The following is a 23,909-nucleotide window of genomic DNA, read 5'->3' on the forward strand; positions in this document are numbered from 1 at the left end:
AATTAGGTAGGAGAGGAAAGATCCAAATTAAAATCCCAACTTAGTCAGAAAGTTATTCCTAAATAATGTTGGGTCTGTCACTCTGAACCTAACCAACCTGACAGGGTTGTTGAGGAACATAACAGTAATGGGGTGAATTGTGTATACTGCTTGTAGGAAGGAAATGATGAAAATATTACCTTGATGGGCTTGACATGGTGAAAGAAACATGATTTTACAATATTTTTCATGCTCCATAAAAGCATACCCACCCTAAAAATATTACATCCAAAGTAAGTTCTATAGGGGGAAAATGTTTTAATTTTATTAAGGAAACACTGCAAAGTTTAGACCAGAAATACAGAAAATAAAACATAGTGAATAAATAAGAAAGAAAATTGAAAAAAGAAAAAAAAGGTTATTAAAAAATGGCTTCCAACCTTCTTAGCAGCATCTCTCTCTAAGATTACATCAACATTTCTTTCCATTCTAACCATCAAATCCATAAATCATGAGTTCAGTTCTTTTTCCTTTCTTCAGCAAAAAGTCCAAAACGGGTTTCCAGTTATTAGTGAATAAGATTATTGCCCTTTCCCTAATCTGACTATTAGACTTCTGTGTTTGGATGGAACACAATAGAATCTTTTCACTCCCAGATAATTACAACTCCCAGATTAAGGAGATTCATTTTTGTCATGTGTGTGTATCCCACGTCATTATAGTTGTGCTTTTAAAGTTGTAGCAGCAACGTTTCAGCAGAATCTCATCTGCCATCATCAGGCTTCTGTATTGTGTTCGTCTGTGAGTCAGACTTTTATAGTTGTTTCAGTTTTAAATTTGGGGCTAGCCTACTGCTGTGCCAGAATGGTTTTTCTTCATCCTGATTGGTTGGGAGTCTTGGTCTGTGTTTATTGGTCTTGGAGTTTGCTGTGTTCTGCTTGATTGGTGTTTCTAACATTTTCTGTCTGTTTTGTGGCTTTTTTTGTCTTGATTGGCTGGCAACATTGTGTTCCTGAATTGGAGCTTTTAGTGCAGCTTGGCTCCGAAGTTTTAAATTTGGGGCTAGCCTACTGCTGTGCCAGAATGGTTTTTCTTCATCCTGATTGGTTGGGAGTCTTGGTCTGTGTTTATTGGTCTTGGAGTTTGCTGTGTTCTGCTTTGATTGTGTTTCTAATATCTTCTGTCTGTTTTGTGCCTTTTTTTTGTCTTGTTTGGCTGGCAACATTGTGTTCCCGTATTGAGGCTTTTAGTACAGCTTGGCTCCGAGTAAATGGACGGCTATCATTTGTTAGGAAGCTAGGTTTCATCTGGGTGCCTGGTTGGGGTGTGTTTGAGCTGGAGGTATCGGGGGGATCTGTTTGTGCCCAGGTGTTTGCCTGGTTTGTGGTGTGGAGATCTTTTATTTAGTGAGTGCAGGCTTCCAAACACTGATGTCTGACACCCACCATGAAGATGCGGCATGACCACGAACTCGAAGCCAAACAGCAGGATCACAGCTCACCAGCTCAAATCCCCAGCAACTAAGACTAACCTGAGTGCAACCAAGCCCCCACCTGAACAGAACACACCTCCAGCCAATCAGAACACGGCCAACCCCCAACCAATCAGAACACAGCCAAACCCCCAACCAATGAGAACACACCCCACCCAATCAGAACACAGCCAAGCCCCCACCCAATCAAGTCACACCCCCACTAGCAGTTAAAAGGAAGAAGCAGCTGCAAGCTCACATCACTCTGAGAAGCACAGAGCCGAAGACACAAGCCTGAAGATGATGAATGAGACTTCATCGAAAGCGTTGCCTAGATACTTCCAATCTTACGCGGGAAAACCCGAATAACCAAAGATAGATAGGTAGATAGATAGATAGATAGATAGATAGATAGATAGATATCTCACAAGCTCTACAAGGATTCCTGATGTTTGACAACACCCATTTAAAATCAATAAAAATAATATATAAATCCAGTGAAACATAAAACCAGCCATCCTCCCTGATGTCCTTAATCCAGCAACAATCTCAGATATTAAAAGCCCTACAGAAAAACTGCTGGAATAACAGAGTGAGTTGATTTGTTCCTGTAATAAATTGCTGGATGCTCAACATGCTCACCTAATGTTAAAAGAGGACATAACTTTGCAAGATATTGCATTCGGTAGTTCCTCTACCAAAAATCTCTGTTGTGACACACTTCTTGTAAAACTGCTGAAAACCACCCTTGTTCTTCATTATTTCACAAAGGAAAAAAGGAAGGAGCTTTTACAATATAAGTCCCAATTCAGTCCTTTTGCTGATTTTACTAAATACTATAATTATTTTGCTTTAAGAAAATGAATTCATTCACTAGACTCATTCTATGTTATAGTTTGCTTTGGTTCACACATTGTGGTAAGTCACATATACAGTACATACACACATAGAGTTTACCAACACGATTAATGCTTTATTCCAAAATGAAGGCAATTTTAAATTTATGCTAACCCCTCAAGAGAGAAAGATTGGAGAGGTAAAATAGCTATAAACATGTTAAAAACCCTATACACAGCTCAACTGCCCTGCTTTATCCACTAGATTTGCTAATTCCCTCATAATGTAATCTTGGAAGAGGCTGCTAATAGAAAAAAAAAATTACATTGGCTAATTCTGCAATGAAATAAAATTACCATTATTACTGCTCCTGATTTCTAAACACATATGCTTAGAACTTCAGAAAATAGAAAGAACTTCAGAACTAGAAAGAGTGCAGAGAACATCAAGAAAGATGATGAGGGGTCGGAGGCTGAAACATATGAAGAACGGTTGTAGGAATTGGGTATGCCTAGTTTAATGAAAAGAAGGACTAGGGGAGACATGATAGGAGTGTTCCAATATCCCAGGGGATGCCACAAAGAGAACTAAGTCAAGCTATTCTCCAAAGCACCTGAAGACGAAACAAGAAGCAATGGATGGAAACTAATCAAGGAGAAAATTCCTGACAATTGGAAATAATTAATCAGTGGAACAACTTTTCTCCAGAAGTTGTGGGTGCTCCATCATTGGAGGTTTTAAGAAGAAATTGGACAACCTTTCGTCTTAAATGATATAGGGTCTCTTGCTTGAGCAAGGAATTGGACAATGAAAACATGTACAAAAAGGTAATTTGCGTCATTTGTGTGATTACGCATTTGACTTAATTACATAGTGTGCATGAGATTACATATTTGTCTAATTACACAAGTGACACAAATTGATACAAATGATAGAAAACATATGATGTAATAATGTCAAGTAGGTAATTAGGCAGATGATATAAATTATCTCAGTCATCAGTTCTGTTTCGGAAAAAAAAACAGATTTTGCAGCTGAAATCTTAACCACGTTTCATCCTGTTGCATTCAAAATCCATTGCATTGCATCCATAAAAATCAAGTTCTTACTGTTTGCAAACTATCTCTCCATTAACTGAAAGTAAGGATTTAGAACAGGGGTGAAACTTGCAGCCCCTGGGCCAGATGCATCACATGCTGGCCCTGCCCCCGCCCAGTTTAGCAAAGGGGGGGGGGGGAGAAAGTCACGATACGTCATGTGACGATGCCGTGATGATGTGAGTTTGACACCCCTGATTTGGAAGAGCTCATGTTGAAAGTAAAACTGGAGTAACAAACCCAGGTTAATAGAGTGTTAAACATTAAGGAAACAAAGGTACTGCCAAGCAGTGAGGTTAGTAACTTCACCGTTTATCTTGAAGCAATAAAGTGGTAAACAATTTATTTCAACAATTGCTCATAGCAATGAGGGCAGTGGCAGTCAAGATCATGAAAACAAATCATATTGCAATGGCCAAATCCATCAGAATAGTTAAAGCATTTTCCCAATAATGTATACCTATGAAAGCTGGATACTTAATAGAATGAGAGGGGGGGGGGGAATCATTTATTTATTTGATTTGTCAATCACTTACAAGATAATAGGTATAAGTATATACATAGTTATGAATACATGAAATGGGTACATATAAGAAAAATAAAAATAAACAATAGGACAGGGATGGTAGGCACGTTGGTGCGCTTATGCACGCCCCCTACAAACCTCTTAGGAAAGGGGTGAGGTCAATAGTAGACAGTCTAAGGTTAAAGTTTTGGGGGTTTGGGGAAGAAACCATAGAGTCAGGTACAGTATTCCAGACATTGATCACTCTGTTGCTGAAGTCGTATTTCCTACAATCAAGTTTGGTGCGGATAACCTTGAGTTTGTATCTATTGTGTGCTCTTGTGTTGTTATGGTTGAAGTATTCATTGACAGGTAATTCATTGCAATGTATGATTTTATATACCATTTTATATACCATATTTAGATCAGACCGAAGACGGCGTAATTTAAGGTTTTCTAGGTCTAGAATTTCAAGTCTGGTGGCATAAGGTATTCTACAGCGAGTAGAGGAGTGGAGAACTCTTCTTGTGAAATATTTCAGGACTTACTTGGAGATGGCTAGTAGGTGTTCCATATATGAAAGAAGATTCAGTATCCTAATTCTGATATAAATAAATCCCCAATCACCCCAACCAACAAGTAAAAAACCACACACAACCAGGCATCACATAAATACTACACATAGAATAGCCCAAAGCACACATTCTGCCAAAGAGAAGTTCCCTGAGAAGGAACTCCGGCACAAGTTCAAAAGCTTGGAAAACTAAACCTCTAGTCCCGGATACCGACCCAGATTGGGCCCCTGCAACATTATCCTGGGATATGTATATTTGCCTTCATTCATGATGTAAATAAAGCCTAACGTGAAGAAATGATCAGCAAGCAGGAATTCATAATACTCTAGTCTAGGCCATATTGGGGCCTAGGAGTTGAAGTCCATACATCTTCAAGCTGCCAAGATTGAGAAACTCTGCTCTGGGCATTATGAACAAATGATGGGCAGGAAAAAGATGACAATGCTTGGCAATAGCTAAGGGGCTGAGAATGGATGTCATATAGGCGGGATCAATGAAATCACTGGAATGTCCTTGGATAATCTGGGTTGCTACAGAATAGAATACAGGATAACAGAATAACTGGAAGGGATCTTGTAGGTCATCTCGTCCAAATCCCTGCTCCAGCGGGAGACTCTATACCACTTCTGAGAAGTGGCTGTCCAGTTTCTTCTTAAAAGCCTCAGTGATGGAGCACCCACAACTTCTAAAGGCAAGTGGTTCCATTGGTTGATTCTTCTCACTGTCAGAAAACTTCTCCTTCTTTCTAGGTTGACTCTTTCCTTGATCCGTTTCCATCCATTGTTCCTTGTCTGGCTTTTAAGTGCTTTTGAAAATAGGTTGTCCCCCTCCTCTCTCTGACAGAACCTCAAACATTGAAATACTGCTATCTTGTCATCCCTGGTCCTTCTCTTCACTAGCCAGGCCCTGTTCTTGCAACTGTTTTTCATATGTTTTAGCCTCCAGGCCCCTAATTGTGGAGATGGGTCTAAATGGCAGGTGTTTGTCCACATTCTCTACATCTAAAGAAATATTCCCTTGCTTTCAGGAACTTCTAGTTGTAGGGAACAAAGAAGACCTTCTCAATTCACACAGTTTGGGGGAAGGGGGAACTTCATCTTCCTTTCAGAAAAATATAGAAAGTTTCCATTTTTGGTGCTAAATATTAGCACAATACCAGCTCTCAGAATCTTTTCAGTTTCCCCCTAATCTGTCTTTGGAAATTTAGTACAGCTTATTGCCATTTGTACTTTTTAGTGGAATGAAAATTTGGGTCATTCTTATATGAAAGAAATATAGATTCTTTCCAGATATGGAAATATTTGCTTTGGATCTATGTATGATATTTCTGTGCTGCACACAGAACAATTCTGAATGCTATGTTAAACTGGAAGAAACTTTGCGGCCATCTCGCCCATAGTTCTCCAGAATGTTAGGCAAGTGTGTGTGTTTGTGTTTTCATTCCTGCAACTTCAGATGACAAGAACTGATTTGAGGAGGGAGAGGGTCTTGCCATTGTACAAGTGCTGTGCCACTCAATTCTGTACACACCCCAATAACTGTGACATTTTCACTTCCCCCCACTCCTCTCCTACATTTTCTCAAAAAGAGAGAGAGAGAGAGAGAGAGAGAGAGACTGAAAATGCAATGTCATTTTCAGAGAATGGTCCTAAGAACTGCTTGTATAACAGACGGGACATTCCCAACATTTGTGGTAGTTTTCCCAAGAGTTGTTATTTAATGTAACAGCAAGTCACTTCAAAGTGGCTCTCCGGGATACATCATATGAATATCACAAGCCCAATGGCTATGGGGAACTTATGAATCAGCTGTATTATCTGGAGATGATTCAAGGAAACAGAGAACTTCAGTCTGTGTTAAGATGACCTATAGTAACCAAGTCAGATGTACCATCTTTTGACATTGTAATCTAAAATCCTAAAATTGCTTGAGGTAGGTCTATGGCCACTAGAGAGTTATAGTGTCTTTTAGAATCATCCAGTCATTGTCTGTGCCAAAATAATAACAACGAGGAAAGGCATTACATCATCCCAGTGATGGCTATGGCTGGTTTATGCTCAAAATTCCATAGAGATCTTGCCAATATCTTTTTTTTTAATCTTCCTGTCACAGCATGGCACATATGCTACTCTGCTACTTTTTGTTAGTTTGCTTATAGTCTTAGAAGGAGGGAATGGAAAAACATTTTAACTGGGCCCAAGTTCCTTGGAAGGCAAATCTGCCACCATGATTTTTTTCTCACCTCACTTTAGATGAAGGAGAGCTATGAATTGTATTCATCTATATCTTGGTCCACAACATGTTCTTTAAGTGTACTTTGATTGGCATCCACAAGACCACCTGCTACACGTTGATTTTTTAAAAAAACAATATTATTTTAATCAAAGAAAAAAAAGATACAATTTTGCAAAGCATCAGTTTCAAATGTCATTTATTTCCAGCAATGTCTGTGATACAGGCTCCAAATTGACCCAGAAGCATTTTAGAAAACAAAACATTGGAACCTGCAGGCTTGGTGCTTTGTGTTGCTTTGGTCCTTTACAGGATAATCTACCCAATTGCCCAGAGGGGGAAAAAACAAGGCTAAAAGAGGGTGTTGTGGAAGGCAGAGGAGCAGGTAGGAAACAATTGTTAATCTGTTTTCCATTAAATAATTTATTATTGTCTGTGCCTATCACTTCAGCCATTTTCATTTCAGCCATTTTCTTCAGAGTGCTTAAAACATGCTGCCAAAATTCCAGATGTGCTACAAGTGTGGAGAGCTTGACCTATGTCTTTTATATGTATGTTTTTTCTTTCTGTAATTAAAGAGTTATTTTGTCAGGGTTGAACTACAAAGTAATGTGTTTTCATGAGAGGAAGAGAACATAAAAATATCCCTGCTGAATTTGGCCTAAGCTTAACTAGCAAGTCTTCTGTTTCATACAGTGACCTACCAGATGCGCCTAAGAAGCCCGAAATTGGGTGTCAGCAGCCTGGAGCTGCATGCGGCTCTTTGGGCTCCCTGTTGGTGATCCCACCACTGGCTGGCCATGCCCCTCACCCTCTCCTCCCAGTCATTTCTCACCCGGCCTAAGAAGGTAAAACACAAAAAAACAGAAATGAGAGGGAGGGAGGAGGAGAGAGAGAGTCCCATTTCCCTCAGAAAACACCAGGAGCCACAAAACCTGGGTAGGTGTGGTGGGGACTTGTCATGTGACTGGTAGGAGTGATGTTGACTTGGCCACGCCCACCCAGGTTTTGAGGCTCCCGGTGTTTTCTTTTCTGTGGGAAATTGGTCCAAATGCCTCTTTGAGTGTTTCAGGTTGCAAACCCCTGCCCTAAATGGAAAACCAGGAGATCCTTTCTTTCCCATTGCTGCTCTTGGGTTTTTAGTATATAGTGGTGGGTTGTTTCTATAGCTCCTACCCAGTTTAAAAGACATGGATAGATTTGTTCTTTCTTTTTTTTTTTTCTCCTACAGGAACTGGTCAAACTTCTCCAAAAAGCTCTGGAGGCAGCTCAGCAAGAGAAACGAGAGTCCTGCAGATATCTGGTCACAGCTACGGAAAAAGACAGGCTGGAATTGGTGCGCCACAAAGTGAGGCATATTGCTGAGCTGAACAAGCAGGTTCAAGTGCTAGAGATGGAAAAGAGAGACCTGGAGCAGGAGGCTGCTTTGAAGGAGGAACACATCAAGGAGCTGAGAGAACACGTGCAACTCTTGATGGACAAAAACGAAGCCAAGCAACAAGTCATCCTCAAGCTGACAGAACAGCTCACTAGAGAGATGACCGACTCCATTACTGAGGCAGACAGCATCATGACCGAGACCTTGTACAAGCAACAGGAAAAGATTGAACATCTAAAGGTACTCATTAGAGGAATTCACAATTGGGCTCAAATTGTATAATCAGTACAATATTTTTTTGTTTTGGCTATATAGCCTTTCACAATTTCACACTTATTGTTTTGCCAATGATATGATTGTGTGTTGCATATATATGTAGACACTTCTAAAAATAGAACAGGATTGGGCAACAAATACACTCTCCTAAAAACTACTGACTCATATTTAGTTTATAAATTTGTAGCAGTTACAATAGAGAAACCATGTTTAAAATGGATGGGCAATACTTGCCTAATTTTTAGGAAACCGGAGATGCAGTTCAATTAAGATTTCCCTGCCTGACAATAAAAAGCTGATGCTATTGTAGTCCTTGGCTTTTCCCTATACATGAAAAACCTAGAATAAATCTATGTAAATTAGGATATCTTATGCATAGTTGCTGACATAAAATAATCCATGTAATTGACAATGGCACAATGATCTTTGTAAGACTCATGCAAGCAGCAGAGCTACGATAAGCCCACAATTTACACCATGCTTCATGCAAAGTTAACTTTTATATATTTGTTAACATGGGCAGACAGGCAATGCATAGCCTTAAAGGCTGCAGCCAAAACTCAGAACTGATGTCTTAACTCAACGTGGTCACATGACATTGTGCTTAACGACTCACTACTTCACTTAACGATGGAGTTACCAGTCCCTATTGCAGCTGGTAAGCGAAGACTATCTGCACCATAGCCTCTTGAAATAAGTTTTAAACAGCATTTTAAATGAACTGATAAAACCTTATAGATTATAGATGTCTAGCATATTTGCAACAGTACACATAAAAGGTTTCTTGTGGATGATCTAAGAATATGGGAATTGACTGTTCCTCTTTGATTGGTCCTAAGCCAGAGAGGGCTTTAAACAGTATCTGACATGAATATCCATCAATCTGCCTTAAGTCCTCAGTTGTATGGGGCTTATTTCCCATTGGCTAATCCACATTAATACTGTAAGTCATTGTTCTATTTATCTGTGTGGCTGTAACATTTTCTACACAGACATTAGACAAGTGAAGGCTTATGTTACATTTTGGGCCACAATGTTCTTGACCAATTTGGAAAACCAGGGAAGGTAAAAATAAAAATAAATAAAAAGAGACTGATCCTTCCTTCCTTCCTTCCTTCCTTCCTTCCTTCCTTCCTTCCTTCCTTCCTTCCTTCCTTCATTCATTCATTCATCCATTCATTCATTTCTTCCTTGTTGCGATCCCAGTGTCCATCAATTTATACCTAATTGCATAAACATTTCAGGGTGAGGGCTACTTTACATGCTTTTTCATGTATTTTTCTCAGGATGATCTTGAGGCATACAAGACTCAGAACCAATTTCTGAACTCCGAAGTCCACCAAGTTAGCAAAATATGGAGCACTGTGGCACAGAGAGAAAAAAACCTTCTGATGAAGGTAAGGAGCCAGGCTATTTGACTCCCAGTGGTGTCTTGATTTTCTTCTTCCATTTTTAATTTGATTTTCAAATATATAGGAAGTTTTCTACTTGTCTTTCAAACACAGAAACTTTGGGAACTCTTTTTATTTGCTTATTTCTCATGTCACTGGCATGTGACTGTTCATATGATACAGTTTGAGGAGGGCCGCATGACTGGCTTCACCCCAATTTTGGGTTCACTGTGAATTCAGAGATATGGAAAAAAAACATTTTACCCACAAACAATGTGTAGATTGGTTCAGAGTGATTGCAACATTTCAGGATTCTCTAGATGTACATAGACAAAATAAACCTGCCATCAAATTGCTGCTACAGTTAACTCAAATAATTCCAGTTGTAACGTAGTCAACAATCAATACTGAGTCTGCTAAAAAGCCATTACTTTTTATTCACAAATAAACACAAAATATATATTTAGGGAAGGTGTGTTCAAAAAGAGCATACCTTTTGGAAAAAAAAACATATTAACAGCTAGGTGAATGTAAACTGGAAACCATCACATTGTAAAGAACAGTGAATTAAGTTTTTAATTTACAAAAATTGCAATCCTGAGAGGAACCAGACTTGGGTTGAGAGGCACAACCCAATGGAAGCTTAAGTAGATAATTGAGTATAGGAGGTTCATGATGGTAAGAAACACCCATCTTTGGAAAGTTGCTAATGCCTGTCTCCCCACCCCTATAATTCTGTGATTAAAGCATCAATATAAAGTCCACATATCAACTGCTTAGCCTCATAAACTGATGATATGAGCTATCATCTTCAAAAAGAGGTTGAATGGTCATCTGAGATCGTCTGACGGGCGACCAAGGAGCCTTCACTGAGCAGGGGGCTGGACCTGATTACTTATAAGATCCCTTCCTACTCGATGATACTATGGATTATCATCTAAGTAGGCCCCTAGCTTCACATCCAAAATGAGGCAATGCAGTTAAAAGCAGCCTTGATGATTAGTGGATGGGATGATCAGTGGAAAATAGAGAATCCTTCATTTAACCCAATGATGCTACCAATTCAATGGCTGGTTGCTAAATCCTTATGAAGAAAAGTAACACGCTGCAGTTGTTACTTTTTGGGAAAATATGGCACGGGCAGAATTTTTTTCAATATTCCTGAAGCTGACTGGCACCAACCCCTATTGAATTCCCACAGCAGACAAAGTGTTTCAAAGCTAGCAGCATGTGTGTCTTTGTAATACCTTCCATGTATTCATCTCAGAAGGCCTTACAATCACTTCCTCTTCAAAAATATCATGAAATAATGAAAAGGTTAACAGAATTGCAGATTTCTTGCAATGACAACACTAATGGGGGAAAAATAATCCCCATCTAATAAATATGCAAAACAACGTATAGGTATACTACCCTGTTTCTCCAACAATACGGCCTCCCCCAATAGGAAGTCCCAGCATGTTTTATAGGCATGAAATGAAATTAAGCCCCTCCCCCAAATTAAGGCCTATATTAAAACATGCAAAATGGGGGAATGGTGGGGGCTTGCCGTTAGGAAGTACTTTTGTTGCACACCTGGATATGGTGCTGCCTGCGTTGACCCCGATACGAAGTGCCCCACCAACGCCGAGGTCAACATCCAAGTCATCGCCGCCCGCCCCCCGAAGATGCAAGGGGGGAATTAAGTCACCCCGAAAAGACGGCCTAGCCATTTTTTCGGGGCTCAAAAAAAAATAAGACCCGGCCTTATTATATGAGAAACACGGTACATACTATATGAGGGGTGCGATGGCCTAGCAGCTGGGCTTGTCAACTGGAAGGTTGCAGTTTCAGACTGCAAGTGCTGCGGGATGGGGTGAGCTCCCATTCCTGCCCTAGCTGCTGCCCACCTAGCAGTTTGAAGGCATGCGAACTGCAAGTAGGTAAATGCCACTTCGGTGTGAAAGTAATAGCATTCTATGCCCCCCTTGGCGTATAGCCATGCTGGCCACATGACCATGGAAATGTCTTTGGATAATGTTGGCTCCCTCAGCTAGGAAACGGAGATAAACACTGCCCCCTAGAGTCAGACCCAACTAGGTAGGGCAGGGGTCCCCAAACTTGGCGACTTTAAGACTTGTGGACTTCAACTCCCAGAATTCACAGGTGTCCCTCTCTTCCTTCCTCCCCAGGTTTGTTCTGAAGCAGCATTTCTGAAGCAGAAATTCTGGGAGTTAAAAGTCCACAAGTCTTAAAGTTGCCAAGTTTGGAGACCTCTGAGATAAGGGGAATCCTTTACCTTTACATAACTATGTACAGGTCAATGGAACTACTACAAGACACATGAATGTATACTGACAAGATCAGAGTCCTGTCTCAAACAAATGATTTTAATACTCCCTACTTTAATCTGTAGATGGTTACTTTATTTTTATTTATTTTTTTAAAAAACTTCAACATCAGAACACTTTCAGAATGAATCCAAGAGGCAGATGGAACAATCCTCTATTTTGACAACCATTTTTTTCTCTCTCTCTGTACGGCAGTGTGCTCAACTGCAAGCCCACAATTGCCAGATTGAAAGCAAGTACCTGATGTCTCTACGGACCTTTCAGGGGCTGCCGGATTTGGCGAAAGAACACATGGCATTGGTGACAGAACTCATTGAAGAGGCACTGCAGTGGGATATGAAGGAAGAAACCCTGATTCCTATCCAGCTAAGCCCAGTCAAGTAAATTACTAGTAGGACCATTTGTGAAAGAGGCATGGCATGCCTATGGAGTGGATCAGTGATGTCTTCAGTGGGGTGGGGAAGAAAGCAAGATTGGGGGCTTTTCTCCCTGTGTTGTAACATTGCACACCCCTCCAAAGGGGGCGGAGCTTCCAGTGCAATGCCACAATGCTACTTCCACCATTCTAATGAAAGCAACGAGAGTTCGCAGATGGGATAGTTTGTATTTGTCCCAGGCTCACTTTGGCTAGAAGCAAGAATTTCAGATTCATTCTTTCAACTGATGGTCCACTGATAATGCTACATGTCCTTATTCTGCTTTTGCAGTAGTGTAGGTTAAGCTGAAGTAAGATAACTTAGCATTAGTTGCTGGTCTTTACTTGTGTATTCAAACAGCAGGTAAATGTAGATCACTTTGCTTGCCTTGTTTTTTTTCAGAGTTTTTTGGTCAGTGTTATTGTAAAAGCTAAAAAAACAATCATTTACTCTGTAAGGACTAATTTTTATTTAAGTGCACAATTATCAAATGCTAGGCTTCCAAAATACACCTCCATTTTTTAAAAACATTGTTACAATATTTGTACAATATGCTTCAAGACAATTCACATTTTCCCCACCAGCATGGCCTAATAATTTGTCATTTCCCTAATTCTGTTTTTTTCCCACTGTTTAGTCAATATGATGATTATGGGTTTATGACAGTTCCTGAATATGAAGCTGCAGACTGGAAGCTCTTGGCCAAAATCCAGGCCCTGGAGATCAAATGCACCAATCTGAACAAGGAGACCACGGAGAAACCTTTCTCTGAGCGATGGAATAACCTCGGGGAACTGACTCCCTCCTCGGAGCTAAAAAGCTTATTGCGGTGTGGTGTCCCAGCAGTGCATCGCCAGAGGGTCTGGAGGTGGATTGTCAGCCACCGGTTAAAGCAAACACGCTCTGCTGGTCATTACCACAATTTACTCAAGAAGTGTGAAAATGCTGAGCACCCAGCTTCCCAGCAAATTGAACTGGATCTGCATCGCACGCTGCCCAATAATAGACATTTTATGTCACCGACTTCCCAGCTTATTCCCAAACTCAGAAGAGTCTTACTTGCATTCTCCTGGCAAAATCCAACCATCGGCTATTGCCAAGGTCTGAACAGGTAGCCTGCTTACGTTTCTTATACTTCTTCATTTCAAATGTAGCAAAGTTTTTAAAAGAATCCTCTGGGTCTTCAAGCGGTTTTTGTTGTTATTTCCATTTTGCTGTTATTTTCAACATTGAAAATTCAGATTTGTAACCATCTGAGGTGTCACAGGTTTAATGTGTAATATGCTTACCTTCTTTAGTTATAATGGTGTCTTACTCATCCTAGACTGGCTGCCATTGCCTTGCTGATCCTAGAAGAGGAGGAGGAAGCTTTCTGGTGCTTAGTTCATATCACAAATAATTTAATGCCTCACGATTACTACAGCAACACATTAATAGGCTCGCAAGTAAGTCTGAGCTCCCTTCTGTGCCGAGGAACAGGATAATTACAGAATTTTATACTGTGAGAAATAAGTAATTTTGAGAATTGCTTATATTATAGCAGAACCTATTGGAAGGATCTACAGAGTAATAGAGTTGGAAGGGACCTTGGAGGTCTTCTAGTCCAACCCCCTGCTCAAGCAGGAGACCCTATACCATTCCAGACAAGTGGCTGCCCAGTCTCTTTTTTAAAGGCCTCCAGTGATGGAGCACCCACAATTTCTGAAGGCAAGCTGTTCTACTGGTCGATTGTTCTCACTGTTAGGAAAATTCTCCTTAGTTCTCGGTTGCTTCTCTCCTTGATTAGTTTCCATCCATTGTTCCTTGTCTTGCCTTCTGGTGCTTTGGAAAATAGGTTGACCCTCCGCCCGCTTCTTTGTGGCAGCCCCTCAAATATTGGAACGCTGCTATCATGTCACCCTCTATCCTTCTTTTCTCTAGACTGGCCATACTCAATTCCTGCAACCGTTCTTTATATGTTTTAGTCTCTAGGCCCCTAATCATCTTTGTTGCTGTTCTCTGTACACTTTTCAAAGACTCAACGTCTTTTTTATAATATGGTGACCAAAACTGGATGCAGTATTCCAGATGTGCTCTTACTAAAGTTTTATAATGCGGTACTAATACTTCCCTTGATCATGACTCAATCCTTCTTTGTATGCAACCAAGGATTGCACTCGCTTTCTTGGCTGCTGTTGCACACTATTGGCTCATATCTAAGTGATTGTCCACTAGAACTCCAAGATCCCTCTCACAATTATGGCCTTTGACCCATATACTGTATATGGATCTCATACACTACAGCCAATCTTATTGGAATAGCTACAGTGTAAGGCTGTATGTCTTTTTCAAAGTGCTGGAAATAATATTTAAAAAGGCAGGAGCAGCTAAAAGAACTCATTTTTCCAAATAGATCTTCTTCTCTATAAGAATGATCAACCTGTGAGACCATAGAAATGAAGAATAGCCTTTCTAACGTAAGTGCTTATCACTATTGATATTTTGCCAAATCCAGGTAGATCAAAGAGTTTTCAAAGACATCTTATCAGAGAAGCTTCCCAGGCTGACAGCACACTTAGATCAACTTCAAATTGACCTGTCCTTAGTGACCTTTAACTGGTTCCTGGTTGTTTTTGTCGACAGTCTTATCAGTGATCTTCTCCTCCAAGTTTGGGATGCTTTCCTCTACGAAGGTGCAAAGGTAAGAAAGTTATACCCATCCACAAAGTTGGTTAAGTGTCTTCATATATTTCCAGCAACTAGACCAACTTAGACCAATTTTCTGGACATGTTTATTGAATCTTTACTATCCTTGTAAATGATTCAGGTATGACTACATCCTTCCAGTAATATACTACATGAAATCAATCAAGTTTCTTTTTGCCCCAGGTGATATTCCGTTATGCACTTGCAATTTTTAAATATAATGAAGAAGCAATATTGAAGATTCAGGACAATCTGGAATTCTATCAATATCTTCGTTTTTTCACCAAAACTATCTGTGATGGCAGGTAAGAATGTTTTTAGAAGCCAAAGGCAGTGCAGGAAAACCAACACACATCAAGTAGTTTAAATAACATAGTGTTGAGGCAAATGGGAACTTTTCAGGCTGACACCTGGTATAAAACGAGTTTCTATTCCTTTATTAAGCCACACCAGCCCTAATTCCTTGAGTTGTTGCCCAATCTGGAAATAGCACAATGGTCAGACAGCAAACTCACTAACTCCAAGGAACGGGCTTCTACTTGTATGATGTGAAAAGGATGCTTGAGCACCAATCAAGTAAATAGACTTTGTTAATATCCTTTTTCCTTCTCATTTCAATATGCTCACCCATGGGTTTTGAGTTTCGGTATTTCTGATCTCTAAATCTTTGTCTCTGTGTTTTTCTAATTTGATTGACCACCAAATCTAATATCATGGGTGTCTCTGAGGATATAGCAAAGGGAGATTAATAATGATGACAGTACGATGGCATCTCACAAATACCGTGCTGCGCGTATTTGCAGTATGTCAGGATGCAAGCACATAATAACAGCATTTGAGAGATAATGTCATCACACAGGTGTCACTTTGGCAATCATCGTACTTTGCTGCAGATGTTTTGTCTAATATAAAGCTTCAATTAACTGCATATTTAAAAAAAGCTTCTCAGGAAATCTAAATTAGTGTGATCTAAGAGAGGCCTTTGGCAGAACAGCACAAACACGTTAATCTTTGGACGGGCACTTCGCAAAGCTGCTCTATTTTGAAGAAGGACATTTCTCTCCCAAATGGATGTTCAGCCAGAGTTACCGGGTTTCTATTTTTTGTTTGGCTCATGTAGTTCTCCTCTTCCAGAAAGCTGATGACCATCGCCTTCGGGGATATGAATCCGTTTCCCATGAAGCTGCTTCAGAATCGACGCGGAGTGCACAGATTAAAAGTGGAAGCTGAGCTGAGAGAACTGGAGCAACTAAAAGCCCAGTATGTAAAGGAACAGGCTGAACAGGCAGCCATCCAGCCAGATGGACCCACAAGTGAGGAGGAAGAAGAGATATAACCTTCGCTTACTCTCTGGTCATCTGTAAACATTGCCTTTGTTTGAAACATAAAGGCAGCAGTTATTTATGATAAACACTTGGCACCTGGTGCAATGAATATAGATGTACTGGATAGTCTGCAAGTCCACTGCAAATAAGGGTATATCGTGCCTTATTGTCATTATGACTTTTCTGGATATTTTGTGGTGCGGAAAAAACCCTGGATTGCATTCCGCTAGAGATTTTCTGTTACTCCGACTCTAAATCATAAGAATCCCCTTAGAACTTAGTATGATATACAAATACAATCACTAGGGTTTGTGAACCCTAATTTATGTCAGGCCTGCACAACTTGTAGAGAAGAAAGGACCACGTTGATAAATTAAAAATAATTGCAAGCTGCGTAAGAATACCCGATGCATCAATCAGCTAGCAGAGTGCTGGTTGTTGGCAACATCACTAAAGCCTGGAGGCACTTGGCAGTGTGTCTTTTGGGAAAGCAACAGGAAATCCTTCAGGATGGTGGTGCTTTTTTGGTGGCAGTGAATTCATTGACCTTTTTAAAAATGCTAGTGGACCTTCAAGGCTGCTTGCCGGGCCACATATGGCCCACAGGCTGAAAATGCAGGGGCGATTTATGGTTTGCTAGTACCTGTGGTTCATTCCAGTGTGGCTTTTTCAGCCAACCATGGGTGAAGCAAAATGTAGATTAACCCAATGTAGGAGCCACACTTTTAATATGCATGTACAAAGTTTCCCCTTTTTTGCTTTCCTTGTTTTATAGCAGGCTTTCTAATCAATTGGCTTTCCTGCAGAGATTGGACTAGAATAGATCACTGTTTCTCAAGCTTAGCAAATCTGACCTCCTGTTGGTCGGGGAACTCTGGGAGTTGAAGTCACTTTTAAATTGCTGAGATAGGAAAACACGGAACTAGATTATTCTTGGGATCCATTCAGAACTGCCATTCTGTGATTATATTAGACAACCGATGACCTCTTAGGGTTGTTTCAGAGAGATTTCCTTACCGCATTCAGAAATATTGTTTCAGAGAGATTTCCTTCACACATTTCTCAATGCCTTTTTAACAGTGGTGCAGCTTCTAGTGTACTTGAACAGGTCAGGTCGTAAAAATCCAGGGATATATTCAGAGACGTGTCCGCCTTGAAAGTAACCCATATTGAACTGTACAGCGCAGTCATAGAGTCACTGACAGGGAATGTTTTAAGACAGTATATATTATGTTTTATAAAATTTCACAAATTTCAATCCCATAGAAGTCATAGACCCTGGATTTTGGATACGTTCTATAAGGTAGCTCATCTGAGGTACCTTAGTTCAAAAAACTTAAGTTCCCTGTGAGGAACCATCCCACCTAGTCAAAGGTTACGAGAACAAGAATTTTAGTAGTGTACAGACAGTTAAATCAGATTTCAGAAGATTTGTAGATTTCAGAATTGAAGAGGGGAGAAAAGTATCCTCACAATAAGGTTCTTTCTTAGTGAGATTTGATGGTATTTTTTTCAGCACCTTATCCACAAATTTTCATGGCTGGGGCATAGAATAGAAATAGGATGGGAAGACCTAGTCCGATACCCTGTTCAAGACAAGCGGGCCTTATACCATCCCTGTCAAATTGTTGTCCAGTCTATTTTTGAAAACCTCCATGATGGAGCACCCACAACTCCAGGAGGCAAGCTGTTCCATTGATTAATTGTTCTCATTGTGCATCTTTTTTTTTTCTCTTTTTCCGTTACTAATAGATAATTGTAACACCTTGAATCCAGGTCCTCACCCAAAGAGATAAGAGTCAAGGAATGTATTCCTTAGGTTAAAAGCAAGAATGCAAAAAGGCAAGGGGGTAGGGTGGAGGTTGCCCATGTTAGGGTTGCATTCGCCCATTGTTGCATTTCCCACTACCAGCTTCTTCCTACAACAGCCTCGGTGGTGTTTCCTGCTTCTTCAACCCCGCAAATCTTCCTACCGCCTTGTAATCATTTCTGTACTCCGTCCCCTAAATCTTTTCCAATTCATTCAGTCATTAAATTTGAAGGAATTTATTTATTTTATTTATTTATTTAAATCGAAGGAGCAGCAAGTCAGAGGTTTTGGTCCCCCAAAAGCTTCCTCCCCCCCCCCTTTAACAGAGTGGCCATAACAAAGTAAAAGGACTTGTGTGACTTTGAAATTGAGGGAAGACACAGGAAGCTGTGCATGAAAATGCATGAAAACTTGCAGAAGTTTATTGTTAAAAGTTATCTTAGGTGTCGTACTTCCCCCTGCTGATAGGTTGTGGAACTGCAAAAAAAACACCACCCTACAACTAAATAAAAAAATAAAATGGCTTAGTTCACTTTAATCCCAACCTTGTCCATTTTTAGAGTGTTGTATATAGCATGCTGTGCAAAGCCCATCCCTGTGGTTAAACAACAGTGGACATAGAAAGAATATTTCTTCATAGTCTGCTCCATGATGGATTTAAAACCTCAAGAATTGCTCTTGTTAGCTCAAGATCCTATCTGTGTGTATATTAATGAGGTAGTTAATCAAGTGGTGCATATTGGTCATTCATTTCACCCTCATCAATTATGTAAACATTTGCCAATCTGGAATCTCCCATTCTATGATTGGGGCTTAACTTAATAAGTGCAATTGTCTGTGCTCAAACTAGCATCCTGTCTGAGAATGGAAAAGACTACAGAATACAGCCTAAGGCAGAACTTTCTGAGAAGACAAAGCCTTATGCAAGTCCTCGAGAATTGGTTAGGAGTGCTGTGCACATTTCAAAAATATCAGGGGAAACTTAAACTCAAATCTGCTGCAAGCACAACCTTTTTCTGCTTTTCCTTAAAATTTATAGCTTGTATTTGTATAATTAAAAGTTCTTCTAAAACTTCAACTCTATGTGACGCTTAAAACAGCAATATCAGTCCTAAAAAGAGGGTTGCTTTCACAAAGACCAGAGATATGTCGTGTTCTTATGAGCATTTCTTCCAATTTATTTATTTTTTTGAAATTTGCCCAGCCCAACGATCTATTGACTGAGCAAAAACTTCTGATTGCTCTAGCAAATTGTCTTCAAAAGACTAGTGCAAATGCAGATTTATGACAGACATTTGTTGCTGTCTTAAACCAGATCCAGAAGAGAGACAGTAGAATGAATGGATTTTTCTGTCCTGTCTGGCCAACCCTTTTTCTTACCTGGCATGACAGGTGCAAAGTATTTTATTGATGGCAACTACCAGAAGAACCCAAAAAGTGTCTGCAAAGCAAAATGATCAAAAACCTCCATAGCAGGCTCAGTGTGATAGAAGATTTATCTGAGAGCAGTATGGAAGCAGAAACTAGATGATCCTACTAAAACCAGGCTGTGTGCTTTCCTTGTAACCAGCCATACCTGATTCTCTCTGCTGCTTTGTCGTCTCTTGTAAGGGCATTGACTGTTCCTGAGCAACCAATCAGAGCCTTCCGATGATGCTTCCTTTTTCCAGAAGTCCCTAATGTTAAGGAGCTTAAATCCTCTGCTTCCCAACAGTTGCTCCCAAGGATCTGCTTCGTGTTCTCTTTACCTGATACAGAGAATGGATTCTTAAGAGATCGGCCCCATGACGTTTGTGACCCAGTGCACTTTCAGCTCAAGAGTTGTGAGATGGACAGAGGGCTACTGCCCATCTTCCTGACAGGATGTTTTTCTCTCCCATTTCTGCTAAGTTCCATAGTTGCCTATCTTTGCGACTAACAAGGTGTTTTTTTTAAAGCTTTAAATAAAGAAATTATAGTTCATGTGTATCTTGCTGGTCTGAATGAATTTTGGCCTGCTTCTTTGCAAGTTCCCTAGGGTGGCATGTACTGGTCTCGTGCCTCTCTTTTCTGATTCATAAACTGAAAGGCTTCTTTTCTTATCCATCAAAACAAAACTAAATTTGTTGTTGGTTAATCCCTCATGATTTCCATTTAAAAGGAAAAGTGGAATGCAAATGTAATAGTACTCACTGTACTGTCATTTAAATGCATTGATTGAATTTAAAGACTTGTGTTTTTTAAATTCCCTTTTAAGCCAATATGAGTATTTTGTACCATTCCTTGAGATAGTGGAGAGGCGTTAGAGAAAGGCACTGATCTCTAGAGTTCATTAAAAGCCTGAATTAGTTTTCATTCCCAGTTACTTTGATCTTTGCTTTCAGGTATAGGTTGAGAAACATCGAATTATCTTTCAAGGACTGCTTTATAAATAATTCTCATTTAATGACCATTCATTCAGTGACCATTCAAATTTACAACAGCACTAAACAAAGGACTTAAGACCAGTCCTTGTTGTTCTGGCCATCACAACATGCCCACGGTCATGTAAACAAAATCAAGACCCAGGCAAATTTATGACTGCCGCTGTCCTCCTGCAGCTGATCTTTGTTAGCGTTGCCTGCATCGCCTCTGTTGGGTTCACCACCGCCTTGGCCTCATATGAGGGAGATGCCTTGGAAATGTCCTGCAGGCTCACAGGTGGGTGCCACCATGCTATATGCCGCTACCAACCATATTCTTCTTTTATGAGCCAGCTGGGACTTCTTTTCATAAAGGCTCTATATGGCAGGTTTAAAAAAAGGCCCCAGCTGTACCATTGCAAAAGAAGGACCCAATCCATAGCGGCATGCATGAGGCAGGGACAACTGGCGGTAGTGGGTAAGTGGGCAGCCAAAAGGGTAGTGATGGCCAGCAAGTTAGTTAGATGGGGGAAGTTTAAATGGAGGCAATCCCTTATATCTTCCAAGAACGGGTTTCCATTTGGATGGGTCTTTGCCTAAAGACCATACAAAATTCTCTCAACAACAAACAGCAAGTGCGATTGCCAGAATTGCGTCAATAAGTCGACAGTCAATGTGATGTTTCACTTAAGAATCACATCATTTAGTGATGATGGTGTTGGTCCCAGTTAGGATCGTTTAAGTGAGGATTACCTGAATAGGAACAGAGATCACCGACTCATAAAGCAGAGCTGTCTATTTGTGGTGGCATCAACCACACCAATGCAAATTAGTTATTTCCAAAAACTCCTTTTATTGCTCATATACCAGGGGAAAATACTTTTGTTTCAGCTTATTTTGTTGGTTTGATTTGATAGTTATACATTATCATTCCATGCAGCCATTTGGATAACAAGATGGTAACATACCTGAATACCTCTTACTACTGTTCCCTACAACTTACAAGTTCAACTATCCCGGGTCGCATTGAGTTGGAAACAACACTGAATGAAAACTGAAGAATAATAGCAACAAAGAAATAATAAACTCACCTGTAGAATACATCTTTTAAAAATCATTTATACTTGCAAGCACTTGTGCATGTTTAGTGGTAAATGTTATTCATTAATTTTACATTCTGTGAATAAGTATTAACCATTGATGGGAGGTTTTTGTTTTTTTTACTGATTATCAGTCAAAGCATTAAAAGCTGCCAGCCTGGAAAGTGTGGCAGTGACCTCTTGTGTTCATCATTGGAACTCTATGTAGTTACCTAAAAAAAAAACTACCATAAGGATAAGATTAAATATCTACATACTTTTTTCCCCAAGAGCAACAAATATAAGCTCATAAAGCATAAAGACATCATATGGCTCTATTCCGACTGTATACACGTTCTTTTAGCTTTGGTGACTATTGTAATGTATTACTATTGGTGCCCTGAAGTGGTGGTGTATGGTGCTAAAATGATTCTATTTAAAATGTACTGCGTGTGTGAGAGACCAAAACAGTAGCCCCAGTTTTTCTCTAATATGCTGCCTTTGACTTATATAAGAAAGAAGAATCAGAATCATATAGTGGCTGGGATGTTGTACTAGGAGGAACCAGGTTGAAGTCCCTCTCAGCTGTGTTGATCCACAAATCACCTACCTTATAACTGTCCATCTGATTTTTCCTGAAAACCACCGAATTGCATCTTGTTGCAAAGGCCCAGTGTTAAAATTGTCAAGATAATCCTGAGCTTATCTTCGTAGGGGCTAGTATTTCTCCCCATATTTGAGTCGTTTGCAAATCTGATAGTATCCCTTCTTTCCCATCATCTAAGATTTATGAAAACCATTGAAAAGCTGATTCCTGCACAGAAACACAAAGTGGGAAAAATGGTTCCCACCTGATTCTAGATAAAACAGACAAATCTGGTCTGGAATTTTTGAGAATTTCCATGTCATATTCCTAAGTGTGATGTTCAGCAGACTACCTTGGATTTTATCGTTATGCAAAGTCTGTAAGTGATATAGCAAGAATTTGGTATACACACATTGCTAGGAATAATGCTAAGTGCTTTTGTACTTTATTTACTTATTTTATTTCTATATCTGTTCATCTCAAGTAATTATGGGCAGCATACATCATAAAACATAAAAAACAACTAAAAACAATTAAAACAGTATATGATTAAAATATATGGCATCAAGTAAAACTGTTGCTATGGATGTTAATACAGCCAGAAAATGGGCCCTTAACCTACTCAGGGCCAAGGTCGGGCATACAATCAAGTCTTCACAGCCTTGTAAAAGGTCAGGATGGCCAGGATTATGCTGATATTTGAAGACAGAATATTCCAGAGAGCAGGGGCTATGGCAGAGAAGGCATGCCTCTTGGTTCCTGCTAGTCAACGTTCCTTGGCTGATGGGACCACAGCATGCCCAACCTGCCTGATCGAATGGGGGGAAACACCTGGAAGAAGACAGTCTGTGAGGTAACCCGGCCCCAAGCCATGAAGGGCTCTGAATATGATAACTAGAACCTTGAATTATACCTGAAACATACTGGCAACCAATGTAGCTCACAAAGCATTGATGTTACATATATTAAATACCTCACATCCTTGACTACCTGTACAGCCATATTCTGCCCTGGTTGAAGCTTTAATTTTTGTTACCTCTGAGTCCCCAGCTGCTGCTGCTTTTAATAACATCTGACTATTTTAGACAAGTTTAATTCTTTCCTTTGTGATTAGAAAGAATTGGGACAGAATTGTCTAAGGTGCATTTCCTCGGCTTCAAAGACACACAAGTCTGCTTCTATAAATAATGGTACTGTATGAGACCTGAGAAGTTCTCCCAGGAGATCTTTCGAAGTTTTGTGGGAAACGCCCAGAACTTCAGAGTATGCTTTTAGATTTGCAATCTACATTCATCTTTGTGTGACGTGAGAGCTAAAGCAGTGGAGGACAAATCTGACTCCCTGTAGACTGCTTCTTCAGGAGATGTCTTCCATAAACCCTTGACCTGGAAACAGAAACTGGGACTGTAATAGCTAACACCAGTATTAGGAACAAGCTACCCTTTCAATAGCTTATTGATTTATCTTAGTTTGCATACACAAAGCTAAATAAATCATCATTCTTGCCAGTAAGTAGCAAGTTGATAGCTACCAAAATAATTAATGTTACTATTTAA

At 40.0% G+C, this 23,909-nt stretch overlaps 1 protein-coding gene across 2 annotated transcripts in view; it reads left to right on the forward strand.

Moving 5' to 3' along the window:
- The window catches only part of TBC1D2 (TBC1 domain family member 2), a 31,953-nt gene extending 11,680 nt beyond the window's left edge, over positions 1 to 20,273 (forward strand). For both annotated transcript variants that reach the window (XM_087957380.1, XM_026672912.2), the window contains 8 exons: positions 7,928 to 8,314; positions 9,637 to 9,747; positions 12,267 to 12,451; positions 13,125 to 13,598; positions 13,812 to 13,932; positions 14,982 to 15,167; positions 15,356 to 15,477; positions 16,307 to 20,273. In XM_087957380.1, coding sequence (XP_087813506.1) covers positions 7,928 to 8,314; positions 9,637 to 9,747; positions 12,267 to 12,451; positions 13,125 to 13,598; positions 13,812 to 13,932; positions 14,982 to 15,167; positions 15,356 to 15,477; positions 16,307 to 16,508 — 1,788 coding nt within the window. In that variant the 3' untranslated portion in view covers positions 16,509 to 20,273. The remainder of the gene's footprint in view (positions 1 to 7,927; positions 8,315 to 9,636; positions 9,748 to 12,266; positions 12,452 to 13,124; positions 13,599 to 13,811; positions 13,933 to 14,981; positions 15,168 to 15,355; positions 15,478 to 16,306) is intronic.
- The last annotated feature ends 3,636 nt before the right edge of the window (positions 20,274 to 23,909 follow it).

The sequence above is a fragment of the Notechis scutatus genome, chromosome 2, assembly GCF_049901735.1.
Source record: "Notechis scutatus isolate UNSWTSFEM ecotype Mainland chromosome 2, rNotScu1.2, whole genome shotgun sequence".
NCBI lineage: Eukaryota > Metazoa > Chordata > Lepidosauria > Squamata > Elapidae > Notechis > Notechis scutatus.